The sequence below is a fragment of the Hemitrygon akajei genome, chromosome 1 (genome assembly GCF_048418815.1).
Source record: "Hemitrygon akajei chromosome 1, sHemAka1.3, whole genome shotgun sequence".
In the NCBI taxonomy this organism is placed as follows: Eukaryota; Metazoa; Chordata; class Chondrichthyes; order Myliobatiformes; family Dasyatidae; genus Hemitrygon; species Hemitrygon akajei.
This window is the reverse complement of record NC_133124.1, coordinates 363,881-388,253: the sequence shown is the minus strand read 5'-3', so window position 1 is coordinate 388,253 and position 24,373 is coordinate 363,881. Positions and strand designations below refer to the sequence as shown.

The following is a 24,373-nucleotide window of genomic DNA, read 5'->3' as shown; positions in this document are numbered from 1 at the left end:
TGAGTAGCTAAGTGACTGCCAGGAGAAATGGAAATGGGAATAGACCGTTAATGCAGAGCACTCCTGTGGCCATTCCCCTCAATAATTATACTGCTTTGGATATTGTTTTGCAGGATGACTTCCCAGGGGAATGCCATGGAGATCGGGTTACTGGCACTGAACATGGGTCTGAGGTGCAGAAGGGAATGAGGGAGAAGAGCGGAGCGGTAGTGATAGGGGACTCAATAGTCAAGGTAACAGGCAGGAGGTTCTGTGGACGTGAACGGGACACCCGAATGGAATGTCGTCTCCCAGGTACCAGGGTCAGAAACATCTCAGATCACATCCCCAACATTTTGGAGAGGGAGGGAGAGCAGCAGATGTTTGGAAAAGCAAAGAGATCCTGAAAAGAGAATTTGGAGAGCTAGGTGGAAAGCTGAGAAGCAAGACCTCCCAGGTAGTAATTTCTGGATTGCTGCTTGTGCCACGCACCAGTGACAGTAGAAACAGGATGACTTGGCAGATTAATGAGTGGCTAAGAACCTGGTGTTGGGGGCAGGGCTTCAGATTCTTGGATCATTGAGATCTCTTCTGGGGGAGTTATGACCTGTTCAAAAGTGACAGGTTGCACCTGAACCCAAGGGGAACTAATTTTCTTGTAGGTAGGTTAGTTGGAGCTGTTGGGGAGGGTTTAAACTAATTTGGAAGGCAGTGGGAAACAGAGTGAAGGGATTCAGGATGGATGGTAAAAAAAAAGATAGCATGCAATCAGACTATTGGAGCCAATTGTTAAGGATAAGATTATGGAGTACTTGGTGACACAGGACAAGACAGGACAAAGTCAGCATGGTTTCCTTGATGGAAAATCTTGTGTGACAAACCTATTGGAATTCTTTGAGGAGATTACACATAGGATAGATAAAGGAAAAGCAGTGGATATTGTATATTTGGACTTTCAGAGGGCCTTTGAAAGGTGCCACAAATGAGGCTGCTTCCCAAGTTAAGAACCCATGGTTAAGAAAGTTACTGGCATGGTTACAGCATTAGCTGATGGTTAGAGGCAGCTAGTAGGAATAAAAGGATCCTTGTCTGGTTGGCTGCCAGTGACTACTGGTGTTCCACAGGGGTTGATGTTGGGACTACTTTTTATGTTGTATATCAATGATTTAGATGATGGAATAGATGGCTTTGTTGCCAAGTTTGCAGATGATACAGCAGGTGGTGTTGAGGAAATATGTAGGCTGCTATAGGACTTAAACAGATTTGGAGAATGGGAAAGAAAGTGGCAGATGACATACAACGTTGGAAAATGCATGGTCATGCACTTTGGTAGTAGAAATAAATGTGCAGACTATTTTCTAAACAGGGAGAAAATCTAAAAATCTGAGATACAAAGGGATCACATCCTTGCTCTTGTATTCCAGACCACAAAGGGACTTCGGAGTCCTTATGTCGAACACCCTAAAGGTTAACTTGCAGGTAGAGTCGGTGGTGAGGCTTTATAAAGCTAAGGCTTTAGAAGGCACTGGTGAGGCCTCACCTTGAATATTGTGAACAGGTTTGGGTTCCTTATCTAAGAAAAGATGTACTGGTATTGGAGAGGGTTTGATATGAGGAGTGTTTGATAGCTCTGGGTATGAGCTTGCTGGAATTGAGAATGGCAAGGGGGGACCCCATTGAAACCTTTCGTTTGTTGAAAGGCCTAGACACAGTAGACGAGGCAAGGATATTTCTTATGGTTGAACATTTAAAACAGAGATGAGGAGAAATATTGTTTACCCAAAGGGTGGTGAATTTGTGGAATTTATTACCAAAGGCAGCTGTGGAGGCCAGGTTGTTGGGTGTATTTAAGGCAGAGTTTGATAGGTTCTTGATTGGACATTGAACGTTACGGGGAGAAGGCAGGGGAGGGGGAAAAGGATCAACCATGATTGAACTGAATTGATTTTTTTACTTACATTCTTCATATACATGAGGAGTAAAATTCAACACATTATATCTCCGTCTAAATGTGCAATTTACAGTAATTAGTAATAAATAGTATGTACAGCAGGATAGTGATTATGACATAGAAATACAATTGTATTAGCATGAATTAATCAGTCTGATAGCCTGGTGAAAGAAGCTGTCTCAGAGCCAACGACACAGGCAGGAAAAGGGAAGAGGTCCTGAAAATAGACTGCAGGGAGTTAGGAAAGAAGTTGAGAAGCAGGACCACAAAGGTAGTCATCTCGGAATTTCTGCCTGTGCCAGGTGACAGTGAATTTAGGAATAGAGTGAGGTAAAAGATAAATGCGTGACAGAGGGATTGGAGCAGGGGGCAGGGATTCAGATTTCTGAATCATTGGGACCTCTTTTGGGGCAGGAATGACCTGTACAAAAAGGATGGGTTGCACTTGAATCCCAGGGGACCAATATCCTGGCGGGGAGGTTTGCTAAGGCAATTGGGGAGAGTTTAAACTAGGATTGCTGGGGGGGTGGGAACCAAACTGAAGAGACAGAGGTAGAGGCAGTTGGCTCACAAATAGAGAAAGCTTGGAGACAGTGTGAGAGGGAGGATAGGCAGGTGATAGAGAAGGGATATGCTCAAACCAATGGAGTATTAGGAACAAAGCAGATGAGCTTACAGCGTGGATCAGTACTTGGAGATATGATGTTGTGGCCATTAAAGAGACTTGGATGGCTCAGGGGCAGGAATGGTTACTTCGATTGCCAGGCTTTAGATGTTTCAGAAAGGACAGGGAGGGAGACAAAAGAGGTGGGGGTGTGGCACTGTTGATCAGAGATAGTGTCATGGCTGCAGAAAAGGAGGAAGACTTGGAGGGATTGTCTACGGAGTCTCTGTGCATGGAAGTTAGGAACAGAGTCAATAACTTTACTGGGTGTTTTTTACAGACCACCCAATAGTAACAGGGACACCGAGGAGCAGATAGGGAGACAGAATCTGGAAAGGTGTAATAATAACAGAGCTGTCGTGATGGGAGATTTTAATTTGGATTTGGTATTGGGAAATGAAGCTGGTCAATTGTTAGATCTCTCAGTGGGAGAGCATTTTGGAGATATTGATCACAATTCTACCTCCTTTACCATAGCATTGGAGAGGGATAGGAACAGGCAAATTAGGAAAGCATTTAATTGGAGTACAGGGAAATATCAGGCTATCAGACAGGAACTTGGAAGCATAAGGTCAGAAGGCAGAGGGTCATGGCAGAAGGCAGAGGGTCATGGTGGAGGGAGTACATTCAGATTGGAGGGTTGTGACTAGTGGTGTCCACAAGGATCTGTTCTGGGACCTCTACTTTTTGTGATTTTTATTAACGACCTGGATGAAGGGGTAGAAGGGTGGGTTGGCAAGTTTGCAGATGACACAAAGGTTGCTGGTGTTGTAGATAATGTAGAGGATTGTTTAAGATTGCAGAGAGACATTGATAGGATGCAGAAGTGGGCTGAGAAGTGGCAGATGGAGTTCAACCCAGAGAAGTGTGAGGTGGTACGCTTTGGAAGGACAAACTCCAAGGCAGAGTACAAAGTAAGTGGCAGGATACTTGGTAGTGTGGAGGAGCAGAGGGATCTGGGGGTACATGTCCACAGATCCCTGAAAGCTGCCTCACAGGTAGATAGGGTAGTTAAGAAAGCTTATGGGGTGTTAGCTTTCATAAGTCGAGGGATAGAGTTTAAGAGACGCAATTTAATGATGCAGCTCTATAAAACTCTAGTTAGGCCACACTTGGAGTACTGTGTCCAGTTCTGGTCGCCTCACTACAGGAAGGATGTGGAAGCATTGGAAAGGGTACAGAGGAGATTTACCAGGATGCTGCCTGGTTTAGAGAATATAGATTATGATCAGAGATTAAGGGAGCTAGGGCTTTACTCTTTGGAGAGAAGGAGGACGAGAGGAGACATGATAGAGGTGTACAAGATATTAAGAGGAATAGACAGAGTGGACAGCCAGCGCCTCTTCCCCAGGGCACCACTGCTCAGTACAAGAGCACATGGCTTTAAGGTAAGGGGAGGGAAGTTCAAGGGGGATATTAGAGGAAGGTTTTTCACTCAGAGTGGTTGGTGCGTGGAGTCCACTGCCTGAGTCAGTGGTGGAGGCAGATACACTAGTGAAATTTAAGAGACTACTAGACAGATATATTGAGGAATTTAAGGTGGGGGGTTATATGGGAAGCAGGGTTTGAGGGTCGGCACAACATTGTGGGCCGAAGGGCCTGTAATGTGCTGTACTATTCTATGTTCTATAAATTGGGAACAGATGTTCTCAGGGAAATGTACGAAAGATATGTGACAAATGTTCAGAGAATATTTGCGTGGAGTTCTGCATAGGTATATTCCAATCAGACAGGGAAAAGATGGTAGCGTACAGGAACTGTGGTGTACAAAGGTAAATTGAGTCAAGAAGAAAAGAAAAGATTACGAAAGGTTCAAAGAACTAGGCAATGATAGAGATCTAGAAGATTATAAGGCTGGCAGGAAGGAGCTTAAGAAAGAAATTAGTAGAGCCAGAAGGGGCCTTGTCGGATAGGATTAAGGAAAACCCCAAGGCATTCTACAAGTATGTGAAGAGCAAGGAACGTAAAAACATAGAAAACCTACAGCATAATACAGGCCTTTCGGCCCACAAAGTTGTGCTAAATATGTCCCTACCTTAGAAATTAATAGGCTTACCTATAGCCCTCTATTTTACAAAGCTCCATGTACCTATCTAAAAGCTTCTTAAAAGACCCTATCGGATCCACCTCCACCACTGTTGCCGGCAGCCCATTCCACGCACTCACCACTCTCTGAGTAAAAAAAACTTACCCCTGACATCTCCTCTGTACCTTAAACCTGTGTCCTCTTGTGGCAACCATTTCAGCCCTGGGAAAAAGCCTTTGACTATCCACACGATCAACGCATCTCATCATCTTGTACACCTCTATCAGGTCACCTCTTATCCTCCTTCGTACCAAGGAGAAAAGGCTGAGTTCACTCAACCTATTCTCATAAGGCACGCTCCCCAATCGAGGCAACATCCTTGTAATTCTCCTCTGCACCCTTTCTATGGCTTCCACATCCTTCCTGTAGTGAAGCGACCAGAACTGAGCACAGTACTCCAAGAGGATAAGACATGAGAGAATAGGACCAATCAAATGTGACAGTGGAAAAGTGTGTAAGGAAAACCCCAAAGTATTCTTCAATTCTGTGAAGAACACAAGGTTGACAGGAGTGGTTGGATGAGAGATGCCAGAAAGTAGTGGTGGATAACTGTTTGTCAGGTTGGAGGCCGGTGACTAGTGGTGTGCCTCAGGGATCTGTACTGGGTCCAATGTTGTTTGTCATATACATTAATGATCTGGATGATGGGGTGGTAAATTTGATTAGTAAGTATGCAGATGATACTAAGATAGGTGGCATTGTGGGTAATGAAGTAGATTTTCAAAGCTTGCAGAGAGATTTAGGCCAGTTAGAAGAGTGAGCAGAAAGATGGCAGATGGAGTTTAATGCTGATAAGTGTGAGGTGCTACATTTTGGTTGGACGAATCAAAATAGGACGTACATGGTAAATGGCAAAGCATTGCTTAATACAGTAGAACAGAGTGATCTAGGAATAATGGTGCATAGTTCCCTGAAGGTGGAATCTCATGTGGATAGGGTGGTGAAGAAAGCTTTTGGTATGCTGGCCTTTATAAATCAGAGCATTAAGTATAGGAGTTGGGATGTAATGTTAAATTTGTACAAGGCATTGGTGAGTCCAAATTTGGTGTATTGTGTACAGTTCTGGTCACCGAATTATAGGAAAGATGTCAACAAAATAGCACATAAGTTACAGAGAAAGGTTGAAGAAGTTAGGTCTTTATTCTTTGGAGCATAGAAGTTTGAGGGGGGACTTTTCAGAGGTATTTAAAATCATGACGGGGATAGGTAGAGTTGACATGGATAGGCTTTTTCCATTGAGAATAGGGGAGATTCAAACAAGAGGACATGAGTTGAGAGTTAAGGGGCAAAAGTTTAAGGGTAACACAAGGGGGAACTTCTTTATTCAGAAAGTGGTAGCTGTGTGGAACAAGCTTCCGGTAGAAGTGGTAGAGGCAGGGTTGATTTTGTCATTAAAAAAAAAATTGGAAGGTATAAGGACAGGAAAGGAATGGAGGGTTATGGGCTGACTGCAGGTAGGTGGGACTAGGTGGGACTGATGGGACTGAAGGCCGATAAATCCCCAGGGCCTGATGGTCTGCATTCCAGGGTACTTAAGGAGGTGGCTCTAGAAATCATGGAAGCATTGGTAATCATTTCCCAATGTTCTATAGATTCAGGATCAGTTCCTGAGGATTGGAGGATAGCTAATGTTATCCCACTTTTTAAGAAAGGAGAGAGAGAGAAAACAGGGAATTATAGACCAGTTAGCCTGACATCAGTGGTGGGGAAGATGCTGGAATCAAATATAAAAGATGAAATAACGGCACATTTGGATAGCAGTATCAGGATCAGTCCGAGTCAGCATGGATTTACGAAAGGGAAATCATGCTAAACTAATCTTCTGGAATTTTTTGAGGATGTAACTATGAAAATGGACAAGGGAGAGCCAGTGGATGTAGTGTACCTAGACTTTCAAAAAGCCTTTGATAAAGTCCCACATAGGAGATTAATGGGCAAAATTAAAGCACATGGTATTGGGGGTAGGGTACTCATATGAATAGAAAATTGGTTGGCAGACAGGAAACAAAGAGTAGGGATTAACAGGTCCTTTTCAGAATGGCAGGCAGTGACTAGTGGAGTACCACAAGGCTTAGTGCTGGGACCGCAGCAACTTACAATATACATTAATGATTTAGATGAAGGGATTAAAAGTAACATTAGCAAATTTGCAGATGACACAAAGCTGGGTAGTAGTGTAAAATATGAGGAGGATGTTAGGAGAATGCAGGGTGACTTGGACAGGTTGGGTGAGTGGGCAGATGCATGGCAAATGCACTTTAATGTAGATAAATAGATAGAGATAGATAGATAGATAGATACTTTATTCATCCCCATGGGGAAATTCAACTTTTTTTCCAATGTCCCATACACTTGTTGTAGCAAAACTAATTACATACAATACTTAACTCAGTAAAAAATATGATATGCATCTAAATCACTATCTCAAAAAGCATTAATAATAGCTTTTAAAAAGTTCTTAAGTCCTGGCGGTTGAATTGTAAAGCCTAATGGCATTGGGGAGTCATTATCCACTTTGGTGGCAAGAACAGGAAGGCAGATTACTATCTGAATGGTGTCAAGTTAGGAAAAGGGGAAGTACAATGAGATTTAGGTGTCCTTGTTCATCAGTCACTGAAAGTAAGCATGCAGGTACAGCAGGCAGTGAAGAAAGCTAATGGCATGTTGGCCTTCATAACAAGCGGAGTTGAGTATAGGAGCGAAGAGGTCCTTCTGCAGTTGTACAGGGCCCTGGTGAGACCACACCTGGAGTACTGTGTTCAGTTTTGGTCTCCAAATTTGAGGAAGGACATTATTGCTATTGAGGGAGTGCAGTGTAGGTTCACGAGGCTAATTCCCGGGATGGTGGGGCTGTCATATGTTGAAAGATTGGAGCGACTGGGCTTGTATACACTGGTATTTAGAAGGATAAGAGGGGATCTGATTGAAACATATAAGATTATTAAAGGATTGGACACGCTAGAGGCAGGAAAAATATTCCCGATGTTGGGGCAGTCCAGAACCAGAGGCCACAGTTTAAGAATAAGGGGTAGGCCATTTAGAACGGAGTTCAGGAAAAACTTTTTCACCCAGAGAGTTGTGGATCTATGAAATGCTCTGCCTCAGAAGGCAGTGGAGGCCAATTCTCTGAATGCTTTCAAGAAAGCGTTAGATAGAGGGGAGAAGGCAGGAACGGGGTACTGATTGGGGATGATCAGCCATGATCACATTGAATGGCGGTGCTGGCTCAAAGGGCTGAATAGCCTACTTCTGCACCTATTGTCTATTGTCTAACTCCTATACTCAATGCTCTGATTTATAAAGGCCAGCATACCAAAAGCTTTCTTCACCACCCTATCCACATGAGATTCCACCTTTAGGGAACTATGCACCATTATTCCTTAAATCACTCTGTTCTACTGCATTCCTCAATGCCCTACCATTTACCATGTATGTCCTATTTTGATCAGTCCTACCAAAATTTAGCACCTCACACTTATCAGCATTAAACTCCATCTGTCATCTTTCATCCCACTCTTCTAACTGGCCTAAATCTCTCTGCAAGCTTTGAAAACCTATTTCATTATCCACAACGCCACCTATCTTAGTATCATCTGCATACTTACTAATCAAATTTACCACCCCATCATCCAGATCATTAATGTATATGACAAACAACATTGGACCCAGTACAGATCCCTGAGGCACACCACTAGTCACCGGCCTCCAACCTGACAAACAGTTATCCACCACTACTTTCTGGCATCTCTCACCCAGCCACTCCTGTCAACCTTGTGTTCTTCACATAATTGAAGAATGCTTTGGGGTTTTCCTTTACCCTACTCGGCAAGGCCTTCTTACGCCCCCTTCTTGCTCTTCTCAGCCGCTTCTTAAGCTCCTTTCTTGCCACCCTATATTCCTCAATAGACCCATCTGATCCTTGCTTCCTAAACCTCACATATTTTGCCTTCTTCCATCTGACTAGATTCTCCACCTCACTTGTCACCCATGGTTCCTTCACCCTACCATTCTTTATCTTCCTCACCGGGACAAATTTATCCCTAACATCCTGCAAGAGATCCCTAAATATCGACCGCATATTTAGGTCGAAAAAGTCAGAGGCTTTTTCCCAGGACTGAAATGGCTGCCACAAGAGGGCACAGGTTTAAGTTGCCTGTGAGTAGGTACAGAGGAGATGTCAAGGGTAAGTTTTTTACACAGAGAGTGGTGAGTGCGTGGAATGGGCTGCCAGCAATGGTGGTGGAGGCGGATACAATAGGGTCTTTTAAGAGACTTTTGGATCAGTACAAAGAGCTTAGAAAAATAGAGGGTTATGGGTAAGCCTATTAATTTCTAAGTTTGGGACATGTTCGGCACAACTTTGTGGGCCGAAGGGCCTGTACTGTGCTCTAGGTTTTCTATGTTTCTAAGTATATCCAGCTGTAGTTTCTTTCAGAGGGTATTAAGGAATAGGAGTTGGAGCTGGATAAACTCCAAGTGACTTTGGAGGCTGATCAAGTCATTGGGGATATCTAAAGTGGAGGTTGATAGGTTCTTGATTAGTCAGAGTGTCAAAGAATATGGGGAGAGGGCAGGAGAATTAGTTTAGAGGAATAATAGATCAGCCATGATAGAATGGTGGAGTAGATTTGATGGGACAGATGGCCTAATTCTGCTCTTTTGCCTTATGATCTACAAGGCAGCCAGTTACAAAAATAAAAGGGAATTCAGAAATTTGTTCACTGGAGTAGAGAGAACGTGGAATTTGTGACTACCACAGGAAGTAGCTGAAGTGTATTGTAGAGAGGCCATTATGAGATAATAGAAATTTACAGTGATATTGATATTGTTGTATATCAAATGAATTAAATGTTACGGATCATCCGGAGAATTTCAGGATGACTTTTCTGCTTGTCAGGGCAGGATGGAGAAGTTGAATGGCTTTCTGCTGCCCCTGTTATATTCTTATATTCCATGTCATTCCAAAAATTAATTTTATTAAATTATAGAGAGATTCTTTATTTGTAAGAAGACCAAATTTTGATTAGATAAATACTAAATAACTAGCTGCATATCTGTATAGCTCTTCATCATTCTTAGCTTAACCAATCCATAAACAGTACAGTACACGTTGTAAGAGCAAAATTCAATTAAATTATAAAAACATTGTGGCAAATATAACTGATTAACGAGTTCAAAATACAGAAGTCGTGGTGTTCTGTTAGCAATTCAATGGTGTATCAAGGTTATTTCCCTTCATTTTTCAGTATAACCAGTTCTGCATATGAATATATCAGAATTTTTTAATACTTTTAATGCACTGTTAGACTCTGTACATTTCTTGCAGCAAACCATTTGCAGCATTACACTTACATCAATAACTGCATCAGTCAAGTGTTTCTGCTGTCGGAAAAGGATATTTGTTGCCCCAGCAACAAATCCACGCACAGAGACATCAGAGAGAAGGTGATGCTGCTGCAAAGCCATATATGGTAAACAAAGATAACCCTGCAAGAAAAATTCCTGTCACTAATTTTCAAATGTAGATAACAATGCCAATGGAAAACAAAACATGTAGCTTTCCAATCTGCAAACAATGTCCTTGTTTAGAGAAACTTGAAGAATTAGAAAAAACTCCCCTCCCTCATGTGACTTTCTGATAAAATTAACCAGTTCTGTCCCATTGGTTAATGAAATTAATTAAGCCAAAAGTATATAATGTGGTTATATCTACATTTTTACTGCAATTTCAAAACCATCAAGAAAGCCAAACTAGCAAGAAAACCTTTAGTTACGTATTTAAAATTGTTAAATAAAGCACAAACTTTTGAAAATGAATTCCAATTTACACTCAGTGGGCACTTTATTAGGTACAGGAGTGGAACCAAGTGTGGTCTTGGGCTGCTGTAGCCCATCTTCTTCAAAGTTCAATGTGTTGTGCATTCAGGGATGCTCTTCTACATGCCACTGTCGTAACACGTGGTTAGCTGTCAACTGGCCATTCTCCTGACCTCTCTCATTAACAAGGCACTTTCACCCACAGAAAAGCTGCTCACTGCATGTTTTTTGTTTTTGCACCATTCTCTGCAGACTGTTGTGTGTGAAAATCCCAGGAGATCAGCAGTTTCTGAGATACTCAAACAACCCCGTCTGATACCAACAATCATTCCACGGTCAAAGTCACAGATCACATTTCTTCCCATTTCTTAAGTTTGGTCTGAAAAACGACTGAATCCCTTGACCATGTCTGCATGCTTTTATGCACTGAGTTGCTGTCACATGACTAGCTGATCAGATATTTGCATTAATGAAGCGTATAGGTGTAACTAATAAAGTGGACACTGAGTGTACATTGCTGTTTCAGACAACTTTAATGCAGGATTAGTTTCATAGTTAAACAACAAAATCTATGAAAATAGTCTAGCAAGTCATTGTTCTTTTTCAATTTTTTTTGTTTGTCATTATGAATGGCAAGTCCTAAGCTAACAGAAACTTGCTCTCTGCTTTATCTTTCAGACTCCATTTGCCAATCAATCTCTGCTCGCCTGGATCTGCCTGTCAATTGCCAGCACTTGCCTCAACCTTCCCCATCAACTTTTTAGCACATCTCACACAACCTCTCATGGTCCCAAAATACATTCAACATAATCAAGAGTCATAGTCATAGAAAAGTACAGCACAGAAACAGGCCCTTTAGCCCATCTAATCTGTGTCAAACCATTTAAACTGCTTACTCTCATCAACCTGCACTGAGACAATAGTCCTTCATACCCCTACTATCCATGCATCTATCTAAACTTCACTTAAATGTTCAAATTAACACCACTCGAGCTGGCAGTTCATTCCACACTTTCATGACCCTCTGAGTGCAGAAGCTTCCCCTCATGTTCCCTTTAAACTTTTCACCTTTTACCCTTAACCATTCACCTCTAGTTGTATCCACTTCAAACCTCAGTGGGGAAAAAACTTATTTACATTTTTCCTGTAGGTAAGTGACCAAAACTGCACACACTCCAAGGTGTCTGTCCTTATATTCGGTGTCTACATTCCCCCCAGCGCTAATGCTAAGCAGGCGCTCTGTGAACTGTACGAGGCTATTAGCGAACTGCAGAATGCACACCCTAATGGACTGTTTATTGTCGCCGGAGATTTTAACCACACGAACCTTAAGATAGTGCTCCCCAAATTCCATCAGTATGTGGACTTTGCAACGAGAGTGGAGAACACGTTGGACCTGGTTTACACAAACATCGCTGACGCATACCGGGCAGAGCCCCGCCTCTACCTTGGTTACTCAGACCACATCTCTTTTATGCTAATCCCAGCATACAGACCGCTCGTCAGGCACTCCAGACCAGTTCAGAAGCAGGTGAAAACCTGGCCAGCAGGAACCATCTCTGCTCTTCAAGACTGCTTTGAGCACACTGACTGGCCCATGTTCAGGGAGGCTGCAACCGATGGCGACTCTACCAACTTAGAGCAGTACACAGCATCAGTGACCAGCTACATCAGCAAGTGCATTAATGATGTTACTCTACCCAAGACCATCAATACACACACTAACCAGAAGCCATGGATGACCGCAGAGGTGGGTGCACTATTGAGGACCTGTGACTCCGCCTTCAGAGCAGGCGACAAGGCAACCCTAACAACAGCAAGGGCTAAACTGTCCTGTGCTATCAGAGGGGCAAAGCGTGCACACGCCCAGCAAATCTACAGCCACTTCCAGGACAGCAGCGACACCCGGCGCATGTGGAAGGGCACCCAGGACATCACTAACTACAGGACAACATCACCTGACTGTGCGGATGATGCCTCCCTCCCAGATGCACTGAATAACTTTTATGCCTGTTTTGAGGTGGAAAATGACATGGCGGCGAGGAAGTCCCCCCCTCCCCCCTACAAATGACCAGGTGCTGTATCTCACCATAACCAATGTGAGAAGAACCCTGTGCAGGGTCAACCCACAGAAGGCTGCTGGACCAGACAACATTCCTGGTAGAGTGCACAGAGGATGTGCAGACCAGTTAGCAGATGTTCTTACTGACATCTTCAACATCTCCCCGAGCAGTGCCACCGTTCCAGCATGCTTCAAGGCCACCACCCTCGTCCCCGTGCCGAAGAAGTCTTCAGTGTCCTGCTTAATGACTACCATCCCGTTGCACTCACATCCATCATCACAAAGTGTTTCGAGAGGCTCGTCATGAGGCATATCAAGATGCTGCTGCCCCCCTCACTGGACCCCCTGCAGTTTACGTACAATAGACAGTAGGTGCAGGAGTAGGCCATTCGGCCCTTCTAGCCAGCACCGCCATTCACTGTGATCATGGCTGATCATACACAATCAGTACCCCGTTCCAGCCCTCTCCCCATATCCCTTGACCCGGCTATCTAAAAGAGCTCTATCTAACTCTCTCTTGAATGCATCCAGAGACTTGGCCTCCACTGCCTTCTGGGGCAGAGCATTCCACATATCCACCACTCTCTGGGTGAAAATGTTTTTCCGCATCTCTGTTCTAAATGGCCTACCCCTTATTCTTAAACTGTGGCCTCTAGTTCTGGACTCACCCATCAGCGGGAACATACTTCCTGCCTCCAGTGTGTTCAATCCCTTAATAATCTTATATGTTTCATTCAGATCCCCTCTCATCCTTCTCAATTCCAGTGTATACAAGCCCAGTCGCTCCAATCTTTCAACATATGACAGTCCCGCCATACTAGGAATTAACCTTGTGAATCTACGCTGCACTCCCTCAATAGCAAGAATGTCCTTCCTCAAATTTGGAGATCAAAACTGCACACAATACTCCAGGTGGGGTCTCACCAGGGCCCTGTACAGGTGCAGAAGGACCTCTTTACTCCTATACTCAATTCCTCTTGTTATAAAAGCCAGCATGCCATTAGCTTTCTTCACTGCCTGCTGTACCTGCATGCTTGCTTTCATTGACTGATGTATCATCCCAACCGCTTAACAGACGACACCATTGCCATCACCCTCCACCTGGCCCTAACCCACCTGGACAAAAAAGACACGTATGTTCGAATGCTGTTCACAGACTTCAGTTCAGCATTCAACACAATCATCCCTCAGAAACTGATTGGAGGCTGAGCCTACTAGGCCTGAACACCTCCTTCTGCAACTGGATCCTAGATTTCCTGACTGGGAGACCTCAGTCAGTCTGGATCGGGAGCAGCATCTCCAACACCATCACATTGAGCACGGGGGCCCCCCCTCCCCAAGGCTGTGTGCTCAGTCCACTGCTGTTCACTCTGCTGACCCACGACTGTGCTGCAACACACAGCTTGAACCACATAATCAAGTTCACCGATGACACGACCGTGGTGGGTCTCATCAGCAAGAACGACGAGTCAGCTTACAGAGAGAAGGTGCAGCGGCTAACGGACGGGTGCAGAGCCAACAACCTGTCTCTGAATGTGAACAAAACAAAAGAAATGGTTATTGACTTCAGGAGGGCATGGAGCGACCACTCCCCGCTGAACATCAATGGCTCCTCCGTAGAGATCGTTAAGAGCACCAAATTACTTGGTGTTCACCTGGCGGAGAATCTCACCTGGTCCCTCAACACCAGCTCCATAGCAAAGAAAGCCCAGCAGCATCTCTACTTACTGCGAAGGCTGAGAGAAGTCCATCTCCCACCCCCCCATCCTCATCACATTCTACTGGGGTTGTACTGACAGCATCACTACCTGGCTTGGAAATTGCACCATCTCAGATCGCAAGACCGTGCAGCGGATAGTGAGGTCAGCTGAGAAGATCATCGGGGTCTCTCTTCCTGCCATTACGGACATTTACACTACATGCTGCATCCGCAAAGCAAACAGCATTATGAAGGACCCCATGCACCCCTCATACAAATTCTTCTCCCTCCTGCCATCTGGGAAAAGGCATCAAAACATTTGGCCTCTCACAACCAGACTATGTAACGGTTTCTTCCCCCAAGCTATCAGACTCCTCAATACCCAGAGCCTGGACTCACACCTTACTGCCCTATTGTCTTGTTTATTATTTATTGTAATGCCTTCACTGTTTTGTGCACTTTATGCAGTCCTGGGTAGGTCTGTAGTCTAGTGTAGTTTTTTTTCTGTGTTGTTTTTTACGTAGTTCAGTCTAGTTTTTGTACTGTGTCATGTAACACCATGGTCCTGAAAAAACATTGTCTCATTTTTACTATGTACTGTACCAGTAGTTATGGTCGAAATGACAATAAAAAGTGACTTGACTTGACTTGAAATTAGGCCTCATCAATGTCCTATCCTTCAACATAACATCCCATCTCCTGTACTCTATATATTGATTTACGACGGCCAAGGTGCCAAAAGCTTTCTTTACAACCCTATCTAACTGTGATGCCACTTTCAATGAATTCTGGACCTGTATTCCCAGATCCTCAGTGCCCTACCATTCACTGTGTAAGACCTACCCTGGTTAGTCCTACTGAAGTGCAACACCTCAGACTTGTCTACTTTAAATTTCATCAGCCATTTCCAATCATGTTGTCATCTGCAAATTTGCTGATCCAGTTAGCCACGTTATCATTGATATGGATGACAAACAATAACAGACCCAGCACTGATCCCTGTGGCACTCTTGTCACAGGCCTCCAGTAAGAAAGGCAACCCTCTACTACCACTCTTTGGTTTCTCCAAAAAAGCCAATGTCTAATCCAATTTACTACATCAACATGAATGCCAAGCGACTGAACCTTCTTGACTAACCTTCCATGCAAACGTTGTCAAATGCCTTGCTTGTGGACAATGCCTTGTTGACAACATCCGCTGTCTTGCCTTCATCAACTTTCCTAGTAACTTCCTCGAAAAACTCTTAAGATTGGTTAGTTATAACCTACCATGCACAAAGCCATGGTGACCTTGCTTAATCAATACATGGTTCTCCAAATACTCATATATCCTGACCCTCAGAATATCCTGCAATAACTTACCCATTACTTACGTCATGCTAACCAGCCTATAATTTCCTGGTTTATTTTTAGAGCCTTTTTTAAACAGTGGAACAGCATTGCTATCCTTCAATCCTCTGGTACCTCACCCATTGCTAAGGATGATTTAAATATTTCTGCTAGGGTCCTAGCAATTTCTGCACTTGCCTCCCAAAGGGTCTGAGTGAACAACTTGTCAATCCACCCTGATTTGCCTCAGGACAGCAAACACCACTTCCTCTGTAATCTCTGTAATTCACCAAGCAGTAAGCCTGAGCAACATCTCCACCCACTGATGCATGAAGTTGATGCCACTTTGCCTCACTTCTATAGACTCTGTGTCCATCTCCTCAGTAAATAAAGATGCAAAGAATTCACTTAAGATCCTCCCATCTTTTTTGGCCCCACACATGGATTACCATTCTGATCTTCCAGATGACCAATTTTGTCCCTTACAATCCTTTTGATACAACATATCTGTAGCATCCCTTAGGATTCTCCTTCAACTTGTTTGCTAGGGGAACCTCATGCCTTCCTTTAGCCCTCCTGATTTCTTTCTTAAGGGCCCTCTTGCATTTCTTATACTCCATAAGCACAACATTTGTTCCTACCTGCTTATACCTGTTATGTACCACCATTTTTTCTTAACCAGGGCCTCAATATCTCTTGAAAACAAATTTTCCCACAAATGTTGTCATCACCTTATTTTGACAGGTACATACAAGCTTATACTCTAAAAATTTCTCTTTTGAAGGCATCTCATAGAAACATAGAAAATAGGTGCAGGAGTAGGCCATTCAACCCTTCGAGCCTGCACCGCCATTCAGTATGATCATGGCTGATCATCCAACTCAGAACCCTGTACCTGCTTTCTCTCCATACCCCTGATCCCTTTAGCCACAAGGGCCATATCTAACTTCCTCTTAAATATAGCTAATGAACCAGCCTCAACTGTTTCCTGTGGCAGAGAATTCCACAGATTCACCACTCTCTGTGTGAAGAAGTTTTTCCTCATCTCGGTCCTAAAAGGCTTCCCCTCTATCCTTAAACTGTGACCCCTCGTTCTGGACTTCCCCAACATCGGAAACAATCTTCCTGCATCTCACTTACCAAGTACACCTTAACCAGAAAATAGCCTGTACAAATCCACTTGCCAGATCCTTTCTGATTTCATCAAAATTGGCCTTTCTCCAATTTAGATTATCAACTGACAGACCAGATCTTTTTCCATATTTACCAAGAAACTAATGTAATTATGATCACTAGATGCAAAGTGTTCCCCTGCACAAAGTTCTGTCACATCATGAAGGAACCCACCTACCCTGTTCAAGGACTGTTAGTTCCACTCCCATCCAGGAGGATGCTTTGTAGCCACCAAACCAGGACCACCAGATTCAAAAACAGTTACTTTCTCCAAGCAACATCTCCCCCACTGATGATGATAGTTGGTTCTTCACTTGCAAAGATCAGGAGGGAAGAAGAGTCCTCAGGAGCGATGACATGATCGTTGGTGATTGGAGACGCCAATTCTGGATCTGCAGACTCTGGAGTAGTAGGGACATGGGAAGAGCTGGGATGTGGGCACTTGGGTAGCAGGACCCTTCCCTGCACCTCCTCTTCGCTTCAGCAGTCGTGCTCCTGGATTCCTCAAAATTCCTGGCTCCTCTGTCGATCAGTGTTCGCCAGCGGCCCCTGTCACAAGCCAGCTCCTGCCACTCGTTGACTTCAATATTTGCCTGAGAGAACTGCGGCCTGAGTTGGTCTTTGTACCTCTTGCTTGAGGCACCACAACTTCCCTTCCCCTGAGAGAGTTCGCCGTAGAGTACTGCTTTGGGTAACCTGGAGTTGTCTATGTGAGACACATAGCCTGATCAGCAGAGCTGCTTGAGCAGCAAAGTTGCTTCAATGCTTGGGAGTTGAGCCTTCTCCAGGACTTCATTGTTGGAGACATGATCCTGCCAGCTGATACCCATGATGGAACACAGGCAGTGCTGATGGAAGCACTCAAAACAACTGGATTTGCTTGTGATGCAAGACACAGGCTTCGGAGCCTTATAGCAGTGTTGTGATAACAGCAGCCCTGTACACCCGGATTTATGTGGACAGATGCAGCTGATGGTTCTTCTACGTTTCTGCAAGTGCCCAAAACCACTGATGCCTCTGGTGAGTCAATTGTCAAAATTCTGTACTACCGTAGCATCACTGGAGATGACGCAGCCCAGATAGGTGAACTGCTCAACCTGGTGAGACAGTGGTTGTCAATGGTGATCTGAGGCTGTTAACACACGCCACAAGGGGACTTCTGATGTGGGATCATTGTGTTCTTCAGACAGACCATTAACCCGAAAGCCCCTGCAGCCTGGGTAAACTGAGTGACTGCAGGGTGCAGCACATCCTCTGTGTGTGTGAGAACACAGTCGTCCGCATATAGCAGCTTCGAGAATGGGCTCTTGCATGGTTTTTGTTTGGGTGAGAAGGCGGAGGAAGTTGAAGATGCTTCTGTCGGAGCAGAACAGAATGTAGATACTCTCCAAAGGGCCAAAACACAGCCTTAGCTTATGCCAATGCTGATAGGGAATGTGTCAGACAGGTTGCTGTTGTGTTTAACCTGACCGCCTTGGCCTATATGGAGCTGCTGCAGGATGGCGAGGAATTTTGCGGGACAGCCGAGTTTCAACAAAATCTTCCAGAGACCATCGTGGCTGATTGTATCAAAGGCGCTGTTCAGGTTAATGAAAGTGGTGTACAGTCCTTTGTTCTGTTCAAGCCACTTGTCCTGTATCTGGTTCAGGATGATGATTATGTCAATGTGCCTCTATTCTCTCTGTAAGGTTGCCTTTGGCAATGGTAGGGATGATTCTGTCCAAGAGAATTCTGGTGAGAATCTTCCAGGTGGTGGACAGCAGGTAACGCCTCTGTAGTTGGAGCAATCCAATTTCCCCCCTTTGTTCTTGTACAGGGAAATAATTACTACATCAATTAGATCATTTGGGACTGAACCTTTTTTCCAACAGAGTGTGAAGAGGTTTGTGAGTTCACTCAGGAGAATGTCTCTGCCCATTTTGTACTTTTCCACTAGGATTCCATCAATGCCTGGAGCTTTATGGCATTTTAGCTTAGAAATAGTGACTTTGACTGCATTCAGAGTTGGTGGGCCATCAAGCTTAAGCCTGACCTCATGCTGGGGGAATAATTTCAATGGATGCTTTTCGTATTTGATGATTATCCTCAAAAAGGTTCTCATTGTACTCTGTCCATTGCCTCATGATGGCTTCCTGTTTGTCAGCGGGATGGAGACATCAGATGACCATAGAGGAACTTGAACCTGACAAAACCATACACCACACACAGCAATTTGTAGAAAGCATGAGTGTTGCCAGTGTCTGCATAGTGCTACGCTTGTTCTGCTAGGGCAGTCCACCAGTCATTTTGCATCTGTCTCAGCTTGGCTTGGACAGGTGCGAAATGCAGCTCTGTATTCTGCCTTGGCCACCTGGTCGTTGGGTCTAGACAGCACCACTTGATGGGAAGCACGTTTCTTCTTGAGCAGGTTCCAAATTTCAATGTCACTTTCATCAAACCAGTCCTCATTTCTTCTTCAGGAGTACCCAACTAATCTTGACAGCCATATCCTTTGGGCAAAATGACAGGTGTTAGATGACACTGTGTTGCAGTGTCAACTCCACATGTAGGCAGTTCAGACCCATGGGTCATCTGTCTGTTGTCCTGAGGCAAAAACAACATTTGGCAGCCTTCTGAGTGACCAAGCCACCTTCTTCAGGGATAGTACTGCTTGCTCCAGATAGAGATGTACCTAGCAAAGGTGGTCCAAAAAAAAGATGGCCTCACCACCAACTGGTTGGTGTGCCGTAGCCAACAGGCATCTCAGTCAAGCAGTAAGAGAAAGGAAAATAAATCAAAGAAGTCAACGTATCTCAAAATCGCATGCTGGAATGAACGGACAATGCAGGACTCTACTGAAGGTGACCAACCTCAACACTTAGCGCTTGTGGCACGAGAACTAGCTCGGCTGGACATTGACATCTCTGCTATAAGCAAAATACCTTTTGCTGATCAAGGATCTTTGACCAAGCATAGTGCAGGCTATGCTGTCTTCAGGTCAGGCAGAAGCAGCAATGAGAACAGACTCTCAGGGATAGGTTTCATGAACAAATATATCACCGTCAATAAGCTTCAAAGCCTACCGGTCAGACACTCAGATCGATTTGCAGTGGCATGCAGAAGTTTGGGCACCCCTGGTCAAAATTTCTGTTACTGTGAATAGTTAAGTAAGTCAAAGTGGAAGGGATCGCCAAAAGTCATAAAGTTAAAGATGAAGCATTCTTTTCAACATTTTAAGCATGATTAGTGTATTATTTTTGTGTTGTACAATTTTAGAGTGAAAAAAAAGGAAAGGAGCACCATGCAAAAGTTTGGGCACCCCAAGAGATTTGAGCTCTCAGATAACTTTTACCAAGGTCTCAGACCTTAATTAGCTTGTTAGGGCTATGGCTTGTTCACAGTCATCGTTAGGAAAGGCCAAGTGATGCAAATTTCAAAACTTTATAAATACCCTGACTCTCCAAACCTTGTCCCAACAATCAACAGCCATGGACTCCTCTAAGCAGCTGCCTAACAATCTGAAAATTAAAATAAATGATGCCCACAAAGCAGGAGAATGCTATAAGAAGATAGCAAAGCATTTTCTGGTAGCCGTTTCCTTAGTTCATAATGTAATTAAGAAATGACAGTTAACAGGATGGTGGAGGTCAAGTTGAGGTCTGGAAGACAAAGAAAATTCAAAATTCAAAGTTCTGAGATGCAACGGGACTTGGGAGTCCTCGTGCAGGATACCCTTAAGGTTAACCTCCAGGTTGAGTCGGTGGTGAAGAATGCCAGCAATGTTGGCATTCATTTCTAGAGGAATAGAGTATAGGAGCAGGGATGTGATGTTGAGGCTCTGTAAGGCACTGGTAAGACCTCACTTGGAATACTGTGTGCAGTTTTGGGCTCCTTATTTAAGAAAGGATGTGCTGACATTGGAGAAGATTCAAAGAAGATTCACTAGAATGATTCCGGGAATGAGAGGGTTAACATATGAGGTACGTTTGACCACTCTTGGACTGTACTCCTTGGAGTTTAGAAGAATGAGGGGGGACCTCATAGAAACATTTTGAATGTTGAAAGGCATGGACAGAATGGATGTGGCAAAATTGTTTCCCATGGTGGGGGAGTCTAGAATGAGAGGACATGACTTGAAGATTGCAGGGCGCCCATTCAGAACAGAGATGCGAAAAAAAATTTTAGCCAGAGGGTGGTGAATCAATGGAATTTGTTACCACAGGCGGCAGTGGAGGCCAAGTCATTGGGTGTATTTAAGGCAGAGACTGATAGGTATCTGAGTAGTCAGGGCATCAAAGGTTATGGTGAGAAGGTGGGGGAATGGGACTAAAGGGGAGATTGGATCAGCTCATGATGAAATGGCGGAGCAGACTCAATGGGCCGAATGGCTGACCTGCTCCTTTGTCTTATGGTCTAAAACTTTGCGAGAGAACTGCTCATAGGATTACTAAAAAGGCAAATCAAAACCCCCATTTGACTGCGAAAGACCTTCAGGAAGATTTAGCAGACTCTGGAATGGTGGTGCACTGTTCTACTGTGCAGCAACCCCTGCACAAATATGACATTCATGGAAGAGTCATCAGAAGAAAACCTTTCCTGCATCCTCACCACAAAATTCAGCATCAGAAGTTTGCAAAGGAACATCTAAACAAGTCTGATGCATTTTGGAAACAAGTCTTATGGACTGATGAAGTTAAAATAGAACTTTTAGGCCATAATGAGCAAAGGTATGTTCGAAGAAAAAAGGGTGCAGAATTTCATGAAAAGAACACCTCTCCAACTGTTAAGCACAGGGATGGACTGATCATGCTTTGGGCTTGTGTTGCAGCCAGTGGCATGGGGAACATTTCACTGGTAGAGGGAAGAATGAGTTCAATTAAATACCAGCAAATACTGGAAGCAAACATCACATCATCTGTAAAAAAAAAACTGAAGATGAAAAGAGGATGGCTTCTACAACAGGATAATTATCCTAAACACACCTCAAAATCCATAATGGACTACCGCAAGAGGCGCAAGCTGAAGGTTTTGCCATGGCCCTCACAGTCCCCTGACTTAAAGATCATCGAAAATCTGTGGATAGACCTCAAAAGAACAGTGCATGCAAGTCGGCCCAAGAATCTCACAGAACTACAAACGTAGAAGCCTTTTGCAAGGAAGAATGGGCGAAAATCTCCCAAACAAGAACTGAAAGACTCTTAGCTGGCTACAGAAAGCGTTTACAAGCGGTGATTGTTGCCAAAGGGGGTGTTACTAAGTACTGACCATACAGGGTGCCCAAACTTTTGCTTTGGGCCCTTTTCCTTTTTTGTTATTTTGAAACTGTAAAAGATGGAAATGAAAAAGTAATCTTGCTTAAAATATTTAAAAAATGTGTCATCTTTAACTTTATGCCTTTTGGAAATCAGGTCATCTTTTACTCGCTTAGCTATTCACAGTAACAGAAATTTTGACCAGGGGTGCAGAAACTTTTGCATGCCACTGTATGCTGCTATGACTCCCGCTGCAAGACAACCAATTTGTCACGTGCTAGTCAAAGTAGAAATAGGAGGATATTTCAGATGAATATGTAGCTTGAAAAATGGTGCAAGGGGGAGGGATTCAAATTTCTGGGGCATTGGAACCAGTTCTGGGGGAGGTGGGACCGGTATAAACAGGGCGGTCTGCACCTGGGCTGGACTGGAACCAATGTCCTAGGGGGAGCATTTGCTACTGCTGTTCAGGAGGATTTAAACTAATGTGGCGGGGGATGGGAACAAGTGCAGAGAGACAGAGGGGTATAAAATGAGGGTAGAAGCAAGAAGTAGTAAGGTGAAAAGTAAACGTAGCAGGCAGGCAAATCCAGGGCAAAAAATAAAAAGGACAACTTTTCAACATAGTTGTATAAAGGCTAAGAGTGTTCTAAAAACAAGCCTGAAGGCTTTGTGTGTCAATGCGAGGAGCATTCATAACAAGGTGGATGAATTGAATGTGCAGATAGTTATTAATGAATATGATATAGTTGGGATCACAGAGACATGGCTCCAGGGTGACCAAGGATGGGAGCTCAACACCCAGGGATATTCAATATTCAGGAGGGATAGACAGGAAAGAAAAGGAGGTGGGGTAGCATTGCTGGTTAGAGAGGAGATTAACGCAACAGAAAGAAAGGACATTAGCCTGGAGGATGTGGAATCGATATAGGTAGAGCTGCATAACACTAAGGGGCAGAAAATGCTGGTGTGAGTTGTGTACAGGCCACCTAACAGTAGAAGTGAGATTGGGGATGGCATTAAACAGGAAATTAGAAATGCGTGCAATAAAGGAACAGTAGTTATAATGGGTGACTTCAATCTACATATAGATTGGGTGAACCAAATTGGTAAGGGTGCTGAGGAAGAGGATTTCTTGGAATGTATGCGGGATGGTTTTCTGAACCAACATGTTGAGGAACCAACTAGAGAGCAGGCCATTCTAGATTGGGTATTGAGCAATGAGGAAGGGTTAGTTAGCAATCTTGTCATGCGAGGCCCCTTGGGTAAGAGTGACCATAATATGGTGGAATTCTTCATTAAGATGGAGAGTGACATAGTTAATTCAGAAACAAAGGTTCTGAACTTAAAGAAGGGTAACTCTGAAGGTATGAGAAGTGAATTAGCTAAGATAGACTGGCAAATGATACTTAAAGGGTTGACGGTGGATACGCAATGGCAAGCATTTAAAGATCGCATGGATGAAGTACAACAATTGTTCATCCCAGTTTGGCAAAAGAATAAACCAGGGAAGGTAGTGCACCCGTGGCTGACAAGGGAAATTAGGGATAGTATCAAGTCCAAAGAAGAAACATATAAATTAGCCAGAAAAAGCAGCACACCTGAGGACTGGGAGAAATTCAGAGTCCAGCAGAGGAGGACAAAGGCCTTAATTAGGAAAGGAAAAAAAGATTATGAGAGAAAGCTGGCAGGGAACATAAAAACTAACTGTAAAAACTTTTATAGATATGTGAAAAGAAAAAGATTAGTCAAGACAAATGTAGGTCCCTTACAGTCAGAAACAGGTGAATTGATCATAGGGAACAAGGACATGGCAGACCAATTGAATAACTACTTTGGTTCTGTCTTCACTAAGGAGGACATAAATAATCTTCCGGAAATAGTAGGGGACCGAGGGTCTAGTGAGATGGAGGAACTGAGGGAAATACATGTTAGTAGGGAAGTTAGTAACCCCACTTTTTAAAAAAGGAGGGAGAGAAAAACCAGGGAATTATAGACCGGTTAGTCTGACATTGGTGGTGGGGAAAATGCTAGAGTTGGTTATCAAAGATGTGATAACAGCACATTTGGAAAGAGGTGAAATCATCGGACAAAGTCAGCATGGATTTGTGAAAGGAAAATCATGTCTGACGAATCTTATAGAATTTTTTGAACATGTAACTAGTAGAGTGGATAGGGGAGAGCCAGTGGATGTGGTATATTTAGATTTTCAAAAGGCTTTTGACAAGGTCCCACACAGGAGATTAGTATGCAAACTTAAAGCACACGGAATTGGGGGTATGGTATTGATGTGGATAGAGAATTGGTTGGCAGACAGGAAACAAAGAGTGGGAGTAAAAGGGACCTTTTCAGAATGGCACGCAGTGACTAGTGGGGTACCGC

General features: G+C 43.8%; 1 protein-coding gene across 3 annotated transcripts in view; it reads right to left on the bottom strand.

Moving 5' to 3' along the window:
* The window catches only part of avl9 (AVL9 homolog (S. cerevisiase)), a 305,466-nt gene that overhangs the window by 91,701 nt on the left and 189,392 nt on the right, over positions 1–24,373 (bottom strand). For all 3 annotated transcript variants that reach the window (XM_073070590.1, XM_073070639.1, XM_073070722.1), the window contains one exon: positions 10,033–10,167. In XM_073070590.1, the coding sequence (XP_072926691.1) occupies positions 10,033–10,167 (135 nt within the window). The remainder of the gene's footprint in view (positions 1–10,032; positions 10,168–24,373) is intronic.